Consider the following 20,753-nt stretch of genomic DNA (forward strand, 5'->3'; position numbering starts at 1 on the left):
GGTACTGGTGGATGAAAAGGTGAACATGAGCCGGTAATGTGCCAACTGTATCCTGGGCTGCATCAAGAGAAGTGTGGCCAACAGGTCGAGGGAAGTGATTCTGCTCCTCTATTCAGCTCTTGTAAGACCCCATCTGGAGTACTGCATCCAGCTCTGGAGCCCTCAGCACAGGAAAGACATGGACCTGTTGGAGTGGGTCCAGAGGAGGGCCACAAAAATGATCAGAGGGCTGGAACACCTCTCCTATGAGGAAAGGCCAAGAGAGCCTGGAGAAGAGAAGGCTCTGGGGAGACCTTATTGTGGCCTTTCAATACTTAAAAGGGGCTGATAAGAAAGATGGGGACAAACTTTTTAAGTAGGGCCTGTTGCGATAGGACAAGGGGTAATGGTTTTAAACTAAAAGATGGTAGATTCAGTCTAGATATAAAGAAGAAATTTTTTACGGTGAGGGTGGTGAAACACTGGCACAGGTTGCCCAGAGAGGTGGTAGATGCCCCGTTCCTGGAAACATTCGAAGTCAGGTTGTACAGGGCTCTGAGCAACCTGATTTAGTTGAAGATGTTCCTGCTCACTGCAGTGGGTTGGACTAGATGACCTTTAAAGGTCCCTTCCAACCCAAACTATTCTATGATTCTATGATATGTGAGACTCAGGTACCAGAGGATTTTTTTAAACTTTAGAAGTATTCATGAAAATTTACCCTTTAGCTTTGCAATTTGTGTTGATATATTGTTCCTTTTTCAACTAATGTAGGTAAGTTGTCATCTACAAGGTGACATGCCCTGGAGATGTGTCTTTCTATCTCTGTTTCATTAGAGGTAGGGTTCATTCAGATGAAATTAGAAGAGTCATTAAGTCATTCTTCTAAATGCATTTACCTGTAGATTATTTTCTGAAATATGTTGATTACATTCAAACGTCTTTTGTTCCAAAGGCCAAAAGAAGATGCTGTGATCATCAGCTTGGTGAAATGTGAAAGTTTTTAAACCCTACCCCATGAATGGGGTAGTACACTCCCTCCACATTTCCTTATTGTGTTTGTAGTCTCTGGTGCCAACCCCACTAGAGCATTGCATCTGAACACTTATCCATGAAGAAAAATTTGAACATAACATTGCTTTACTTCAGCTGTATTGCTTATTTGAATAAATCACCAAAGTAGAAGATGGTTTTATACTGTGCTGTTTAAGGATATAAAAAACCTCAGAGATCTCTCGCACAGCACTGCAATATACTGTGCCGTCAAAGACAAAGATCCTAAAACAGGCTTCTTTCACATTGGTTTGAGAAACAATGTGCAGGAGTTTTTCTGATTCATTGTTTGTGTGTGCTTTGCTTTGCTGTGGATGGCTGTTTAGAAGACACTACTTTTTTTTTTCTTTGCAGACAGGGAAAATATCATGCAAGATATTTCTCCAACACTGTTTTAATGCAGCTTTCTAGTGGTGTTTTGAGGTCTCTATGAAAGAGCATACATGAAATAATTGCAATTAGTGCCCTGCAGACATAGGCTTCTTACTACAAGTGCAATTTCAGAAGCTGTAGCTTTAAGTACTTTGTGTTCATTGTGTACTTGTTATGTACACTGAGCTGTAAAGAGAAAAAGGCCAAACCTTTAAGATTGGAGCTGTCTTCCTGCAGGCAATAAGAGATGATTATTTTGACTCATGCAGCACAAGCACAAAAGAACCATGGAGTCTTTTCCTTTTTATTGATAAAGACAATGAAAGCCATAGAGGGGCATGTGTGTGTGTGTGTGTAGGGTGTTTTTTATGTATTTGTTTGCATCACTTAAAAATGCCTTCAAATAAAATAGTTTCGGAGAAGTTGATAGATTGAGTATGGTTTTAAAAATAAATGCCATGCTGATTAAAGGAATAGTATCAATCAAGGAAAAGTAAGTTCATGCTCTTAAACAAAAACCAAACAAATCTTCCACACACCAAAAGGGCGCCTTTTTTGTTTAGAAAGCCCTATTTTAAATGTTCTGAAATTAGCCATACAGTTCAGTTACTATGCAGATATTTTATAAATTGACTATTGCATTTTTAATGTAATGGTGTTAACTTCACTGGTTTATCATACTTGGCAAAGAATGCTTTCCATATAACAAGCTAAATTACAGCTTGTCAGATAGAGTTGGATACTGATAATATTTGATTAATTTTCTTGATTTATCAAGCAGCTCAATGAAAGCCTGAATCAGCCAGTTTTCTTTGGGATAGAGGAAAAACTTCTGCATCAGCACCAATTCTTCCATCTCTCCTGATGAGCTGCCTGCAGAAATGAAAATTCCAGAAAGCCTACTCCGTGTATGTCCTCATGCAAAAGTAATGTAGCTTTAATAGTGAGAGAGCACTTGAAAAACAAAACAAAAAATAAAACCAAAAGAAAGAAGATGCCATAGTTCACTTCTGCCTGCCTGCCTTGTTTTCTCTGACCCCCTTTCCCTTCTCTCTCCAGGTGAGCTCAATTCAGAACCAAATGCAGTCCAAGGGAGGCTATGGAGGTGGCATATCTGAAAACGTTCAGATGCAGCTTGTAGACACTCAGGCAGGATAACCTTGGGGAAACCTTTCCAGTAAGTATTACTGTCTGCTTTTTAGGCACTGGTAGAGTGAGGAAGAACATTCAACATTGTGTGAGCATGTTGATTTTTATTATGTAATGAACAAGACGTTAATAATTCAGTCCTGACTGCAAATCTGTCTTTAAGCCTGTTTTATGTCCAAGATATTATTGTAGGCAAATCTTTGCAAGTGAAATTAGTTGTATACCAAATTTCAGAAGAATTTTGTGATATAATTAGGATACCATTTTTGCAACAGTTTCATTTAATTAAGCAAAATATGTGTGGTGTTAAATATGTTATGGTAGGAAAATCATCACTATCAAAATGTTCAAAACTCAGTTTAATGTGTGTTTTCTGTGTCTTCTTTCTTCTTTTGCCTTGGTGATTGCTTTGTGTTCATGATGAGAAAAGCAATGGCTCATTGTTCACACTCCAGTGAAAAGTTGCTGTTCTGCTCTGATTATGCCATTTATGAGATTGGTCCTACTGTGCCTTTCAGTGACATGCACATATTGGTGTCCTACCAGTACCATGGACGTAGAGATGTTTAGGATCAGTTTTTAGCTGTTTGTTAAAGCAAATCAAAGCACCAACCTTAGCTTCCATCATCAACACCTAATGCACAGCATTTCGTTACTCTTTATTCTTTAAATATTTTCTCTAATCAAGTAATTTAGAAACAAGTAAGTTTTCATTGATATTTTTAATCTCTCATTGTTCATATCCATGGGGCCTGGGCCCTGCAAGCACAAATTATTATTTCATACAAAATCAGCAGAATAGATGACCACATGCTTTGTGGAGTTGATTTGTATGGTGGCCTGTTTGGTGCCAGAAAAAAATTAAATTGCTTACTGCAGACTGATGATACTGTTGTTGGTGAAAAATTTAACTGTGGCATGTGTCATGCCTGTTTCTGAAAAAGGATTTGTATCTTCTCTGATTCAGATTTAGGTCTTTTTATTTTAAGTTTTATCCAACTGGTCTTGAAATAATAAAGAGAAAACATGCATTCATAAGGCTTTTGTTATAAATGTTCAGTATATTTATTTTGAAAGAGCTGTAACCTGGTGTAGTATCTAAGTATTGTGGAAGTGCTTTAGACTATTTTAAAAATAAAAGAATCATGTTTGGCTGCTTCTTTCTTTTTACAGGTTTTCTTAATTTTAGGCAGTATGGTAATTTCCAGTAGCAGTATGTCAGATTGCCTACAATATTAGCTGAAAATTTTAGTAGCCCTCTCTAAGTAGTTGGCAGTTTCTGTGTACTAAATATTTAGGGGCTATGGAAGTTGCTAAGAGCAACATACAAATCTGGCAGAACAGATGCCAGTGAAAACAACATACAGGGTGACTTTTTACAAAGTTAGCAAAAAACCTTTTGCTCAGGTTCCAAAGCATGTTTCTCTTTCACACATGAAAATTGTATTTCGATATTGCACTGTTTTCGAATTATCTCTGTAAATTATCCCTTTTCTCCTTGTTGGTGGTTTGAAACAAGTTGACGATTTGAAACCTGACTGAGTTAAATTTTTATGTGGGAAAAAATTATCCTAACAACTAAGGCATAAATGAGCCTAATAGTTTCCATTTTTATACATGAACACACATCTGTTTATAAATAAAGATTGCTTCATAAATGAGTCTTTATTCTCTTCCTCTGCTTTCCCTGATTTCACATTGCAATAATTATCCAATTGATTTAAACATTTATGAACCTAACTACTCTTCTCAGTTCACAAAGAGCATGCAGAATACAGGGGCCATGGAGGTAGCTGGCCTTCCCTAAGTTGTATTCCAGTGGTAGGTGTCAATTATCTGGTTGAATAGTTCCAGTTAGGTTGGATAGTCTTCACTGATAAAGGTACTGATTCTTGATGACACAAGATCAGATGTTCAGTTGTCTGGGGTGCATAAATGCACAGCAATGCAGTGACATTTTTAGGGGTCAGCATTTCTGATGCCACTTGATCAATGGGTCTTAAATATACTATGATTACAAAATGATTTGAACTTTGTCATCAGTAATTGCAGCTTAAATTTACTTGCCAAAACTATCTTGTATTCCTCAAAATGTCTTCAGATCAATAGCCAGAAAAAATTGACATATTTTTATAAGATAATTTTTGTACACTGTGTTCATTCTTTAATAAATTCAGTTCAGTGCTGGCTTGTAGATTTTAAAAGGAAAGTACTGACTTTGATTCAATAAATGTTTTTCTTTCAGTTGGTGGCCTACCCTTTTTCTTTTTCATTAGTTACATTTGCATTAGAATAAAACTTGCAACCTACAGACAAGTTTGTGATGAAAATTCTCTGAAGAATAACCTGTTAGTGTGAGAAGAAAGTAATTTTCAGGCTTGAGTTTTTCATGCCACTTGACCCTTTTGTTGCCAAAGGGATTAAACCTTCATTTTATTAGCAGTTTTGTTTCACTGATTTAATATGTTTACCAGGGGCCTCTGCAAGGATCTCAGAGAGGTTTCTTACTAAGAAATAAATTAGAAACCTTCCTACAGGATTTCTTCACTTTTGACTGCAACTAGTATGTGTGTTTCCTTGCTGACTCTTGATTGCAATGCAGATTATTTTACTGTGGGGATCAGTAGAAGACCAATTAAATATATCATCATAGCAATACGTACAACTCCATTAAATATATGTGCAAGACACAGTATCATCTACTCCTGTATTTTGACACTCTCAAATTTAATTCTTTAAGAACCATTTTATTACTTAAAACTTCATGCTAAACTGTTTTTAAGAATGGTACTGAATTATTCACCATGTGACAATCTGCTAGTTCTAAAAGGAAAGAAAGATCAAGAGAAAGCCATGAGATGAGGATCAACTAGAAGACCCTTTAATAGTTAAGGTTATAGAAGATTTTTACTGTGTAAAAAGGTTTGTATTGAAAAGGATATGTTTTAATACAACCATCTGTGTGAGCTAGCACAGGTGGGATGCAGGAGCAACCACAAAATCACGGATGAAATGCAAAGAGCAAATTTATTCTCATTACCTCACAACCCAGGGATCTCTGCAGCAGCACCCAGGCAGAGGCACACAAGTGGGGACGCAGGCACCGTGGAGCTCGGTCCTTGCTAGTCAGAAAAAGGAGAAGAAAGAAAAGATCTTGAACCTGCTGCTTCTACATGTATATATCAGGGATTTTTGCAGGCGTAGTTTTCCACTGTGCTTTGATCTTTCCCACAGCAGGGCAGGATTCTCAAGGATGTTCATAAAGTGCCTCTGAGTCTCTCACAGGCCTATGTTATATAAACACAGACAATCACACAAAGGTAAACAACAAGTAGTATGATATATGTGTTTTTCCACACCCCAGCTGCAAGTCACTTGAGCGTGTTTACAATCCTCCTCACCGATCTTCTGTTGTATTCCCACACCATCTATAAAAATAATTTTTTACTTGACCTCTTAAAGGGAGTCAGGCTGTTCACACTTAGTCTAGCCTGTTTAGCTGTGAAAGGGAAATTCAAATTGTAACTGCTCCGCAGTGGTAATTTGTGACTGAGGAATGATCTGGCATGGAGGGCAAGAAGGCCTAACTGCAAGAAGGGATTAAACTGGCTGGAAGTAGGAATGCCAGAGACAGAAGACTCCTTGCAAGGGAGTGAAGTTTCCCTGGGTGATGAGATAAGAAACATTCTCAGCATTGCCTTGTAGACCATCCTGGAATGCTCAGGGCCCAAGCTCAGGGGCCACCTTTGGGCAGCAGGGCTGGGCTGGGGGATGGACCCAGGGCAGGGCTGAGGTGCCCCGTGCAACCGCTCTCAGGATTGGTGCTGGTGCAAGTGTATATAAGGAATCTGCTTGTGACACATCTTTGCAGACTTCATGTAGAACCACTTATTGTGGTAACACTGCCCAATGCACTGTTCATTAAATTTTTCTTTTATATTTAAGCATAAACATGTGTTTAATTTGTCTCAAGAGGTACCATAAAAATTCCCCAACAACAGCTGTCTAGAGCAGTTGCATGAGCCAGTTAATCCCATTTGTTTTTTTTTTTATATGAGAAGATGCTGCATTAGCAGCCAAATCTCTGAACATAGTCTTGGTCCTAAGTAGCACTGTACTCTGCCATCGTATGATATACAAAAAAACCCAACCCTCCCCAGACTCAGAAAATTAGTAGTTAAGGAAATCTATACACCTTGCCCTGTCTACATAAGCGCACCAAGTACAATATATACAAAACTAATACAAAGTAATAATTTTCAACTTCATGAGGATTTGATATGTCTGTTAGTGCCTTACTCCTTTTTCCCGATCTCCATCTTCTGTGCAGATCTCTATTACACATACCACTCACAGGATGTCATAAATTGGCAATATTTTCTATATTTGCCTACCTTAAAGTACAATGTCCCAGTCTGAAACTAGTGGAAAGCAGTACAGGTTTACCAAAGTTTATTAGGTTTTTAATATTTGTGAAAACAATTTGATGGAAGAGGTAGGACAAGGAATAAGGCTTGGGTAGTATACATTCCCACAAATCAAAAGCTTTTCATGAGGATTTCAAACAAATGATTATGTCCCTGGATTGTGGGGTTCTAGTTCTTGAAATTTAATGATAGAATTTCAACTCCTCATTCTGTTGAAAGATAGTTACTAATTTAATCAGCAAGGACAGTTTGCGCCATTTCAGCAAAACAACCATATCTTGGAAGGTACTTAAGAAATCTTGTCAGAACTAGAGGAGTAATCAGGGACTGTAACAAACAGAACTAATGACCAAGGCCGTACTGTATAAGGAAGAAGAATTAAAAAGTTCAAACAAAGCTCAAAAAAGTTCCTTTTCTAAAAGACTGCTAATGACTGACAAAGATCCCATGGAAGCCCCTCAGAGACCCAAGCAGCACGTGTAATGACTATGTAGATATGATAATTAGTTCCAGGAAATTTAATGCGTATGTATGTAACAGAGTGATATAAGCTTTGGCTGAGTCAACAGATAGTGGACATGTTAGGTGGAGCAATTCCCTCATGTCCCCAGCGAAATAAAGTAATTCCTGCTCGTTAATGCGAAACCTGGCGTTAAGGAGTTTTATTCCCAGTTTCGGTGACAATTCCATATCCCTTTTTCTATCATCATGGCTTACTGCAGAAGACTATGCACAATTAATTTATTCTTTAACATTTTATTATTCCTCCAAAACAGCTTTTAACATGATGAAGTCTGGTCTAGATTTACAATTTTGTGGTTTAATACAATTTCCCTAAACACAGACAGTTACATCAGAACACAAAACACTTTCAGAGTAAAAGGCTAAAGACTCAGATTTTAGCATGAGAGTTTGAGGCTTTGTATGAAGTCTATTAAAACATGGCTGCAGCCACAGGCTAGAATTTAGCAATCAAAGTATTTTACTAAAGGTAAGAATGCTCTTAAGTAACTTTAAGATGTAAAAATTAAAATCATCACAGCAATACCTTATTTCTGAAGGAGTTCTGGAGTTCACCTGCCTGACCAAGACTGATACCACATGCAACATGTGCCATTGAGAAGCTAAGAAATGCTGAGCATGACTGACTGATGGAATTGCCATGTAGCGAGAAAGATTCCCCAGAATGAGTCTTAATGAAATTTTTATTTTTTTTCTTACCAATAGCAGTCTGTACATTCAAGTAACAATACGAGAATTTTAGATGGTTCTTTCAACATTTGCTATTAGGCAATAAGGAGACATCTCTGTGCACAGACACAATAAACCAATGTAACTAGCGATCATCACAAACTTGAGCAAACTCCACTGTTAAGTATAAGTTGTGTTTCTTGAATCATTACTATGAATGTATAGCTATGGTTAAATTGATTGAAAACCAACAAAATGCATGACCACACAAAACATGGTGGAATATTCTTTTCACTCTTGACCATGTTCTACCTTATGCAATATTGGCAGATACTAAAACAGTATCTGGTGAATATATTTTTTAAAAAAATCTATGTAACGGGGAAGAATTGCATGTGCTCTTATATTTCAGAACAATAAAAATTTTCAGTGTATTCACAGCATGAAGCAAAACATTCAGCAGCTACATGTTTACATGGTCACTTACATTATTAAATCAGCTATACAGATGCTTGAATAAATTATTTAAAGATGTGCACTATACAATAAATAATTTGGTGAATATTTAATTGTATTTAGCATCTGTAATTATAATGTGCAAGCATAATATAGTCATGACTGTAGCTCCATAGAGAGTGAACATGACATTCAAGCTCATCAGAAATTACATATTGAATCTGCTAATGATTAGTAGAAATATTTCAGAGGAGTATCAAATGAGGCTGGTCTCATCTATTTATGCTCACACTTTGTGCCAGCACTGACCTTGATTTGACTGGATTGGGGACTAACCTATGGTAAAGGGTTTTTTTTGTTTAAATTGTTTACTTTTAATCATCTGGATCAGTTTCTTGATGTTTGTGAGTGGCATGGGATCAGAAATCATCTCTTTTGGGGACACTGATGACTTAAGCTAGCTGTGGAAACACAATGTTGCTTGCACTCTCAGCATCAAGATTTCTGAAGGAAAAAACATTCAGCCTAGTAAATACACTGCTGACCTAAGTTTAGCCACAGTTGGAATTTTGAATACTTCTATTGAAAACCTACTTCAACTTTTGGGGAGCTCTTTTTCCCATGTACTGGGATCGCCAGCTTTACCCAAAATATTCTGTTTGGTTTGGGGGCACACAGCATGTTGAACAACTTTGCCAAATGGTCAACTAGATCATCACTGACAGTCAATCAACCTCAGACAATGCATTTCTCCCATTTCTGCCATTGCTGTTGATCCCATCCATCACCACTATGCAAGACATAACTTTCTGCCTTCATACAAGTTAGTAGAAATTATGATTTCAGACTTCAAGCAAGTTTTCAAATAAGCCCAGAAAAGCAGAATGCTGATAGAGTTGGCAACAATTTGCTGAGCGCCAAATTTGCTTACTTAAATATGATGCAGAATAGTATGACCACATTTATGAATTATTAAGCTGTCATACAAAAGGCATGATTCAATTGCTATAATATAGTTATTTGTGGGGACTTTTCATGGTGAAGTTAGTTTGCAGCCAAACTAATTTGTTTTACAAAATCTGATGTTCTGTTCTTAGGCATAAGATAGTAAGAGAGCCTATTAGCAGAAAATAAAAGACTGTTAAGCTTGGCATATTAGTTCTTTCAGGTGAAGTGGATGCCTCACCTTTGAGACTTGACGATAGTAGAACACACTCCTGGTAAGCTATCAAACCCCCTGTCACGACCTGGATTGGAAGCCCAGAGAGTCGCAACGGTTCTGTAATCCCCTCGGGTTAAATTAAAGTGAAATGACACCAAATGACCAGTTAAAATGTTTTACTTGCAGCAGAAAACAATTTAAACTTGGAAAAGGATGATAAGCAATGCGGGGGAAGGGAAGGGAAGGGAAGGGAAGGGAAGGGAAGGGAAGGGAAGGGAAGGGAAGGGATCCAGATCACCACCCAAGGATCCAGCATTCTCTCAGATCTGGTAATCTTGGGTGGTGAGTGCACACACAGCAAAGTTTTCTGTCGCCTTTTAAGTTCATCTTATCAGCTGATTAGCATACTAGACGAGGAGGGGCAGGTATTCCATGAACTCATTTCCATGAGAGACGGGCAAAAGATGGAGCATGGGTTCTGCACATGCATTGAGGGGGAAATGAGGTGCACCACCCCTTGTCCAATTGAGTCGGTGGTCGTACTCACCCTGCCCACCTTTGGTTTTTCCTCTGTTCCCACAGATTTTTGCTGACTTCATGCTTCTTGAGCAATCATCCGGCTTCTGGGGCAGAAATGATCACCTCATATCAGGCCTTGTCACCTCTTCAGGCTTACACAATGGAGCCAATGATTAGTGGTCCTTTGGTTTCACTTAGTCCACGTTCCCCCCCCTTTGAGGCTTATCTAAGGAGTTTCTCAATACAACTTCAAGGGAGTTGGGGGTGCATCCTTCAGTACATTCCCGCTTGCTTGGGTGACATTCCTTAGACTAATCACAAAGGCTACAGCTTGTTCTTGAGGTTTTCCGTGTCAATGAATGTTTGAGGCATTACTTCCTTCAGTTCCTTACACCACCCCATGACTCAAACATTTGGCGAAACTTCGGTGTAATTGTCATCAGGGGTGGTAACCTGTACATATTGAACAGAAGGAGAAAGAGAGGAAACAATATGAGAGATCATACATTTCACTATAGCAATACCTATCATAATAGCAAAAAACATTGACAAAATTGTAAATCCAGTGTTTACGAGCCATGTCCTCGCCATCCTCAACACATTTCTTTTCACATTTTTTCCAGTTTCACAATTTTTGCAACAGTTAACACTTTCTGCTCATACATACATTCCATTTCATGAACAAGTTACATTTTTTCTAATAATTCTTTAAAGTCATAAAAGCATCCACATACAGTACTTCATCTCATTTTCCTTCACATTTACAAAACAACATTAGTTGTAATCTAGTGTTATATTTTAAAGATCCATTTTCAGACCATTTTTCCCCATTGAAATTACAAGCACTACTCAGGTTCCACTCATTTTTCCATTTTCAACACTCACTTTTCCATAAGTCACGAGATTCAAGGTTTCCTCCTCAGGGAAGAGAAAAAATTTCTGAAACATCAGAAGGAGTTTTTAGAGCTGTGAAAGATCCCCCAGGGGTGTTGTTCCAGGAGCAATTTGGTGTACATGAAATATTACCAGTCAGATTAATAAGGCCAAATTGAAATTCTTAAACAGATTTTGGTAATGCTATACAAACACTTTGATTGGTATTATCCCAGATGTGTATGAAACCTTGAATCAAATTCCAGGCTAAATTTGGAGAATCCTTTCCCCGTTCTCCAATGGAAAGGATGAAGACAAGGGAGAAGGCTCTCAAAACATCTTTCCCTGTAACAACAGACAACAATTACAAATAACAATAGACCGATAGCGCAAATAACAATTGATGTAGCCAGGGCTAACATGGATCCCTCACCGTCCTTCTCTGTTTTTCTCTAATTCTACAATACACAAATACAAAGCATATGTAAGTTAAAACGAGGGTATTAATATATACATAAGGAGACAAAGAAGTTTCTGCAACAGATCTGCAAAATACATAAAATCAAAGAACATGTTAGAAGGATGGAACAAACCACCTGGTGTTGATTCTGTGTTCTTTTCCATGGGCATCGGTGGCTATCCAGGCACATAAATTGAGCGGTGTCTTCGGGGTTAGGGGTACCTCCCCCACTGTTGGAAGGTCCACTAAAACTGGTTGTCCTGGATAATGTAACAGGTTTGAAGAGTCTTTCTGGTCCTTTTCTCCAAGGAGTAGAGACAGAGGCCTGGGGCAAAATGCAGTGAGTCTGGGGCACCCATTTGTTCCCCAGCAACTATTTACTTTGGCAACTGCATCAGGGAGCCGAGTAGGCCATCCTGCATCATGAGGTTTCAGAGCTCGTTTCAGTAGCCCGTTTGTCCTCTCTAGTATCCCATTAGCTTGTGGGTAGTAGGGAGTATGAAACACCCATTGTATTCCTTCTCCTTTTGCCCACTCCTGTACCACCCCAGCAGTAAAGTGGCTGCCATTGTCTGATTGAACTGACTGAGGTTTTGGTAAGTGAGTAAACCATAGTTTCAACCCTTTTACTGTATTTTCTCCAGTTGCCCATGCAACAGCCTCAGCCTGGGTGAGCCCCGATACTACCTCCACCCCTACAAGAATGTATTGCTTCCCATTTGATTTTTTAAAGGGTCCTATATAATCAATTTGCCAAGTGTCCCAGAGACCCCTTCCGTCCCTCAAGTGGAGAGGGGGTTCTTGCAAGGGGTGTCTTTCTAATTGGGTGCAACATTGACCACAAGCAGAAATAATTGTGTTGCACAGTTTTTGAGTAACAGGCCAACCCCTGCCACCAGCTTCTCTAAACAGATCTTTGGCCCCTGAGTGACCACATTTCACGTGTAACCACTCTAACAGATGTTCCCACTTTTCTTCATCAGCTTCTGCTGCCATTGTAGCTAAACGGGTTAATGAATCTACTTGATTATTCCAAATGTTGGCTGGGTGTTTCCCTTTTTGGCCTGCAGCTACCCATCCCACCAGGAAAGTTCCCTGTTTGGCAACATTTAAGATTTTTTCCCACTTTTCTTTTTGCCACACGGGCACCCGGTTGACTTCCCACTGATTTTGTTCCCAGAAGGGGAGCCACTCCGTACACCCTTTAAATACAGCGTAAGAATCTGTATAAATAAACACTGGCTCTTTGCTCTCAGCTTCTTTCTTTATCACACTCCAAACTGCAATCAGTTCCCCTACCTGAGCGCTTTCCTCCCCTTCTGTTACAAGCCGCTCCCCTGAGTCAACATGTAAGGCTACTGCCCGGTATTTCCATACCTTCCTTTCTCTTTTTGAGGATGCGTCAGTAAACCACACATTCCTCAGGTGAGGTTCAAAAGGAGGAGCTGGCTTTATAAGGGAAGGGGGGGTTTCCTGATCAGATTGGTTATCTGGTGGATCCTGTATGTGAAGTACCTTGGGAGCTCCTTCTTCTATCTTGCACATGTGACAATAGTGATCTAGTTGTGCATACCACAGAATCATTCAGGTTGGAAAAGACCCTTGGGATCATCGAGTCCAACCATCAGCCCTACTCTACAAAGTTCTCCCCTACACCATATCCCCCAACATCTCATCCAAACGACCTTTAAACACATCCAGGGATGGTGACTCCACCACCTCCCTGGGCAGCCTATTCCACTGTCTGACCACTCTTTCTGTGAAATTTTTTTTCCTAATGTCCAGTCTGAACCTCCCCTGTTGCAGTTTAAAGCCATTCCCTCTTGTTCTATCACTAATCACCTGTGAGAAGAGACCAGCACCAACCTCTCTACAATGTCCTTTCAGGTAGCTGTAGAGAGTGATGAGGTCTCCCCTCAGCCTCCTCTTCCTCAAACTAAACAGTCCCAGCTCCCTCAATCTCTCCTCATAGGATTTATTCTCCAGGCCCTTCACCAGCTTCGTTGCCCTCCTCTGCACTCGCTCCAGCACCTCGATATCTCTCTTGTGAGATATCTCTCTTTGTGCCCAAAACTGGACACAATACTCAAGGTGTGGCCTCACCAGTGCAGAGTACAGGGGGACTATCACCTCCCTACTTCTGCTGGTCACACTATTTCTAATACAAGCCAGGATGCCGTTGGCTTTCTTGGCCACCTGGGCACACTGCTGGCTCATGTTCAGCTGCTTGTCAATTAGAACCCCCAGATCCTTCTCTTCCAGACAGCTCCAGCCACACCTCCCCAAGCCTGTAGCGATGCATGGGGTTGTTGTGGCCCAAGTGCAGGACCTGGCACTTGGCCATGTTGAAGCCCATCCCGTTAACGTTGGCCCACTGATCCAATCTATCCAAGTCTCTCTGTAGAGCCTCCCTATCCTCATGCAGATCGACACTCCCGCTTAACTTGGTGTCATCTGCAAACTTACTGATGATACACTCTATGTCCTTATCAAGATCATCAATAAAGATGTTGAACAGAAATGGTTCCAACACCGAGCCCTGAGGAACACCACTTGTGACTGGCCTCCAGCTGGATTTAGCTCCATTGACCACCACTCTGTCCATCCAGCCAGTGCTTGACCCAGCAGACCGTTCGCTCATCCAGGCCATGGGCAGCCAGTTTTTCTATGAGAATCCTATGGGGAACTGTGTCGAATGCTTTTTGAAAATCCAGGTAGATAACATCCCCAGCTTTTCCCTCATCCAATAGTCAGGTCATTTTGTCATAGAAGGAGATCAGGTTTGTCAGGCAGGACCTGCCTTTCATAAACCCATGCTGACTAGGCCTGATCCCCTGGTTGTCCATTATATGACTTCTAATGGCACTCGAGATGACCTGCTCCGTGACCTTCCCTGGTACCAAGGTCAGACTGACAGGTCTATAGTTTCCTGGATGCTCCTTTCTGCCTCTCTTGTAGATGGGTGTCCCATTTGCCACCCTCCAGTCCAATGGGACCTCCCCAGTTAGCCATGACTTCAGGTAAATCATGGAAAGTGGCTTGGCGAGCACATCTGCCAACTCTTTCAGCACCCTTGGGTGTAACCCATCCGGTCCCACAGACTTGTGTGCATCCAAGTGGTGTAGCAGGTCTCTGACCACTTCCTCTTCAACTGTGCTGACCTCAGTCTGATTCCCCTCCCCATCTCCCAGCTCATGAGGCTGGGTGTCCAGGGAACAGCCAGTTCCACTGCTAAAGACTGAGGCAAAGTAGGCGTTGAGCACCTCAGCCTTTTCCTCATCCTTAGTTACCATGTTTCCCTCTGCATCCAATAAAGGAGGGAGATTTTCCCTAATCCTCCTTTTGCTGTTAATGAGTTTATAGAAACATTTTTTATTATCCTCTACACAGCTCCAGTATCCATATAGAAAAATCATAGCTCCTTAACTCATCAAAATTAAGTCAAAATAGTTTGGTGTCAACCTTCCTTACAGGCCACTTCTCCTTAATAAGCTGCTACACAGGTAAACTAAGGAGATAACTCAAGCTACACCCCAGTTGGTCATAACAAGAGGATGCCAGATTACCTGAAGGGCATTTCCCGCCTCTGTCCCCCTCCTTTTTTTTATTTGGTCCAACCACAGCCAAAATAATTTGAATCCAAAGCATTTTGGGCATGCTGCAAAGCCTATCTGAGTTGGAGGCTGAGTGTGGCATTCTGGTTAGCACTAGGAATACTGAACTGAATGATACAGTGCTGGAAGGAGTGGAAGAAAAGGGTTACAAGGGTTAGCCCTCCAATTTTGCGTTCACAGTGATTCTTGCATTGTGATGCATTTAAGGACAAAGCTGCCAGGAGTGAAAAAGCTTCTTTTGTGTGTGTTGACATCTGGCTATTGTACCTTGTTCAGGATGATATCTATAGACACCCATCAGTACCATGACTTCTCTGCTCTGGTCTTCTCCCAGTACATTTCCAATGTGTTCTTTAGATTAGGAGCAGTCATTTAATGCTGGATCAGCTCAGTGTCTAGCTTAATGGAACAATTTGTATTGTTAGGTGTTATTGATTAATCGTAATTTAGTGGGAAATAACCACTTCTCAATTTTTAGTGATGAATAAAATTTTATTAGCAAGCGGCGAGTGAGCAAAACAGTGCTGGGTGCGCCGGGAGTCTCTGCTCTACCAAGACACACACCTTACAGGACAGAACCGAGTCCCTTTATAGTGTAGGCTTCATCCATATTCATGATGGGCGTACCCTGAGGGGTCTGCAAAGTTGTAAACAAGTTTCGCGGGCTTTTCTCCGGTTTTCGCGGGCTTTTCTCAGGTTTCCATCAGAGAAGGGGGGATGACTCAGCACAAGTGTTTTTGTAGTGGCTTGAAGATGGGGGCCATTTTAGCTCCCTTCTAACAACTGATTTTAACAATAGAAACTATATACATATATCTTATTTCTTATTTACATAAGAGAATTACAAAACTGTTCGGCCACAACATCCTGACTACAACTTTTTTCCCCTTGAGATTTGAATAACAAATACCATATATGTTTTATTACAATTCCCCCCTTTTCTTTTAACTAATTTTGTTTTTCAAATCTCCTTAACACATCACAAACTTGTTAAATATACATGGTCTGAAAGTTAACCCAATTAATAATAACACTAGGGGCCTCATAAAATGGAGACTTAACATCAAAATTGCGATTCCTCCCACAGCCCAAATGACCACTATAGTGAGGAGAGTTGGTGGGTTCATCTTCCAATTACTAGCTAATTGTACAAACGTGTCCCCTTTCTGTCTTGCGACAGGATTTGCATGCTCAGATCTTTTCCTTCCCCATACTTTCCAGTTCTCCTTGCCACAACAATCACCTGAACTGGTTGCTTCGAGGCCTTTCTTATTTTCCCCTCTCCATACGTCTCTGCCTCCTCCGCCTACTCCATTCCTTAGAGCAGCAGGGCTTTCCATCTTCTCGGCAGCAGTCGTATTCTTTGGGGTTAGGGTCTCGTTGTCGACACCTAAACGCCTCCCAGTTCCGGGCTTTCACTTGTGGGATCGTACAGGGCACTTAGAGTATTTGGAATTTGCAAAGAGTTTGTACTATATTCACGTTATGGGGCTTAGGTTCATTGGTATGCACATACCCTTTTTCAGGATTTATCCCTTTTATAAATATAGTCCACCATTCATGGGACTCCTTTACAATTTTTCCTGTTGATACCCCCACTCGTAAGGTTCGACTGGTTAATTTTCTTTCTCTTATATAGCACTGGGCACAGTATTCCTTTGGGGAATAGCCGTGGACGCAGTGCGCCCACCAACTTTCCTCACAAATAGTGCATTTAAAACACACAGAAGGATAACAAACACAGTTAGGGGTTTTACAAAATTCATTTAGTCCTTCTTCCTTCGCAACACTAGCTTCAGATCTCCTGATGTTTCAGCTACTTCCCAGTGATCAGGCGTTAAGGGTCCTTTCACTCTGGTAGCATGAGTCCATCCCTTTTCAGCAGTCCGGACAGCAGTCTCTGTTGTGAGTATAACAAGAAACGGTCCCTCCCAACGAGGGGTAAGAGAGGATTCTTTCCAAGTTTTTATTAACACCTTGTCTCCAGGTCTTATGGAGTGCATACAAATTTCTAATGGAGGTCTCTGTACTACCATCCCTTTTTTGCGTAGTTCTTTTCTCCTATTCATGAGGTTTATTAAGTATGGTTGCAAATTGTCTTTTTCCAATACTGGGTGATCAGTGGGAAATTCCATATCATAGGGCATACCATATAGCGTTTCGAATGGGGATATTCCAGTATCAGTTCGGGGCTGGGTCCGGATATTCAGAAGTGCTAGGGGTAAACACTTAACCCAAGACATCTTTGTTTCTAACATCAATTTGGTTAAGTTGTTTCTTGATTTCTCCATTCATTCTTTCTACTTTTCCTGAGCTTTGTGGATGCCAGGGAGTGTGGAATTCCCACTTGGTCCCCAGGGAAGTCAATGTCTCTCTGATTAGTTTAGACACAAAGTGGGGACCCCTGTCCGAATCAATTACTTCCATATTTCCATACCTAGGGATGATGTTTTCCAAGAGTATTTTTACCACAGTATTTGCTGTAGCTCGAGTGGTGGGAAAGGCCTCCACATAATGAGTGAGATGATCTACCAATACTAGGAGGTATTTGTACCGTCCTACTTTTGGTAGTTCTGTAAAATCGATTTGAATTCTTCCAAATGGTCTGTATGCCAAATCCCGTCCCCCTTGCATCTTTTCTCTTAATTGGTGTTTATTAGTTTTCTGGCACGTTAAACAGCTTTTTATTATTCCCTTAGCAACATTATAAATCCCTATGCACATGTATTTTATCAACGCTTGTACTCCCCAGTGAGTAGTATGGGGGTTTGTTACTACAGGAAATCTGGTTACAGTTCTTTTGTTGATTTCTTGCACTAATCTATAATTCCCATCTGCCTTCTTAACGGGCAATATTGGAGTATTCCCCTGATTAAGGAGTCTCTCTATTTCAGGCTTTAAGCCTCTCCTGCCTTCTTACGGCAAGGGATACTGTTTGATTCTAGTCGGGATCTCTGGGTTCCTAATGGTGACTTCGAAGGGGGTGATATCCAATCTACCCACTGTCTCTGGGGTATACCATACTTCTGGGTTAATCTTTTCTTCATCCGCCACTGTGAGGGGGCATAATCTGACTTTGAGTTCTTTTTCTTCTACTTTCAGATTAATTCTCAATTCTATAATCAGATCCCGTCCAAGTAAGTTATAATCTGCTTCTGGTAATTAATAAAAATGTTCTAATCACATATTTGCATTTTGATTCAACAATCACATCATGAAGAACCGGGGCCTCAAACGGTTCACCTTTAGCCCCTATTACACTGATTTTTTCTGATGATACTTTACAGCCTGGAGGCAGAGCCTGAATGGTAGATCTTTCGGCTCCTGAGTCCACAAGGAACTCTACCTCTTGTCGCTGAGGACCCACTTTAAGTTTTATCAAGGGATCTTTGTTCTTTGGGGTCCCCAGCACATAGAGCCCCTGACCCCACTAATCTTCAGAAAACATTTTCTCATCTTGGATTCTCCTCCGGCAAACCTTCTTCACATGCCCCTTCCTTTTGCAATAAAAACATTCCACTTCCTTCATATTAAAGCAGGCAGAACCATTCAATGAATGAAAATCTCTGATCCCAAAGAAACCATGGCCTCCAGGTAATCATCACATAAAACATCCATGTTCTGCACAGCTTTATTACATGCAGGCACTGGGGAATGCACAGAACAGTTTTCAGGCTAAAATAATGCAGTTTGCTGCATGTTTGAGCTGTTACACACTCTGCATTGCCTCCTCTCAACCTGAAACTCCTACTGGGTCTAGACATTTAGAGCAAGGGTAGTTTAAATCTACCGAGACTGTTGCACATGTACTTCCAGATGCCATCAAATAAAGCATCTGGGCAGCTATACCACACACGCAGTGCGCGGTGTTTACATAGCACATCACAAATTACAAAACTGGCAAGCTCTAGGCCATGGCCTGTTGAGGAGAAAGTCTGCAAAGGGCACAGCAGCATCCTCCTCCTTTGGAAAAGACACAACATTTATGAGCTGCCTAGTCACTGTGCTACAATTATGTCAGCTCCCCGTCTTTTGGCTAAGAAGTACAAACCAGATTAGCAGCTCCAAAAGAATGTGGTCTGGGGGCAAATTAGCTTGAACTTGGCTCCCCAGCCCATATACCTGCCTGTATGCTAGAACCCTGATTCTGTTGGTTTTTTTGTTTTGTTTTTTTTTTCCTTCAACTCCTGCCAATGATGTAAGAGAGCTGCCTGCTTGAAGAACAGGCAGCCAGATTAAGCTGCAGATCTGCTCACTTCTTTCCCTCTTGGACTATTGCTTTCACTCTGATAATGTTTTACTCCAATTTTCTTTATTTAAATTGATTCATCACTGCTAAGAAGAAAGCTGCTGAAGCTAGCCAAGGGCTTGTATCTATCACAGTATCTTTTGATCCTTGTCTACAGTCCTCAAAATACCAAGAGGACAGAAAGTTCTAAGCTGTCACCTTCTGATCACCAAGTCAAGCAGGCAAAGGTATACTGAATAATAAACGAGTTAGGAAGAAGCGAAACGACATTTAAATAGATCATTATCTGGGTATCCAAATTGATAACGAGAACAATACCACCACTTCAAGTAGGAATCCACCTAAACTTTCTGAGCTTCTCTCAGCAATTCATCTATTCCTCTCCCTTGCCAATCTTCGATCTTTTCTAGCTTCTTCCTAATATCTGCCCAAGACTTAGCCACAAACGGAGTCTTTAATAATGCCTGCCCCACAGGGGTGGCAGGATCTATTCCCGAGTACAACTGTAAACTTTTTCTCGTCCTTCTTCTGTTGTTCACTAAGAGCCTTATTAATATTCTGCCCTCGGGGAACTGACTCTCTAATTCCTTGAATTATGATCATTCTTAAATCTGCCATGTGGGTTTGGTGGCCTGGGTCTTGATTATTCCAGTTGGGTTTTACCAACGGCCACTTCTGATCTGCTGTGGGACCCACTTGATGTTGCTGGTCCCAAAGTCTCATACCTGCCCTCCTGACCATATCTCGTTCCTCCATAGTAAATAGAATTCCTAGGATAGATTGTAATTCATCCCAGGTATATAAATTTGGGCCAAGAAACTGGTCCACCCGTTCGGCTACGCCAAGCGGGTCCTCTAATAGGTTCCCCATTTCTTTTTTAAAATCTCTCACATCTCCAGTGTTGAGGGGAACAGCGACATACCCCGCTCCCGGTTCCCCTTGTGCCCCCACTCCTGGCACAAGCATTTCTCTAAGGGGGTATAATCTCCCTTCCTTAACTTTGCTTCGGGTAACCCGCTGAGGGGGTCCGGGAGATTCGGGGTCAGAATCATTGGTTACAAGTAGGAGCGGGTTAGAAAGGGGGGGGGGGGCTCAGCACAGAGCCCCCTCGAGACAGTTTACTGCCGCCTGTCTCTGAGCAGAAACCTAAACGCTAATTTGGCATTACGGAGCCTCACTAGGGCCGCTCGGTGCCCCCTGCCCCAGCCCCAACCCCCCCGGGGCAGCTGGGTGCTCGGGATGGGCCCTC

General features: G+C 41.1%; 1 protein-coding gene across 4 annotated transcripts in view; it reads left to right on the plus strand.

Moving 5' to 3' along the window:
- Positions 1–9,820, plus strand: part of LOC141917778 (CDC42 small effector protein 2-like) — a 134,527-nt gene extending 124,707 nt beyond the window's left edge. For 2 of the 4 annotated variants that reach the window (XM_074811283.1, XM_074811284.1), the window contains exon 4: positions 2,464–3,713. In XM_074811283.1, the coding sequence (XP_074667384.1) occupies positions 2,464–2,562 (99 nt within the window). In that variant the 3' untranslated portion in view covers positions 2,563–3,713. Of the gene's footprint in view, positions 1–2,463; positions 3,714–9,786 lie in introns of those variants that run through there. The other 2 variants (XM_074811286.1, XM_074811285.1) reach the window with 2 other exon arrangements.
- The last annotated feature ends 10,933 nt before the right edge of the window (positions 9,821–20,753 follow it).

This window comes from Strix aluco, chromosome W, assembly GCF_031877795.1.
Source record: "Strix aluco isolate bStrAlu1 chromosome W, bStrAlu1.hap1, whole genome shotgun sequence".
Taxonomy (NCBI): domain Eukaryota; kingdom Metazoa; phylum Chordata; class Aves; order Strigiformes; family Strigidae; genus Strix; species Strix aluco.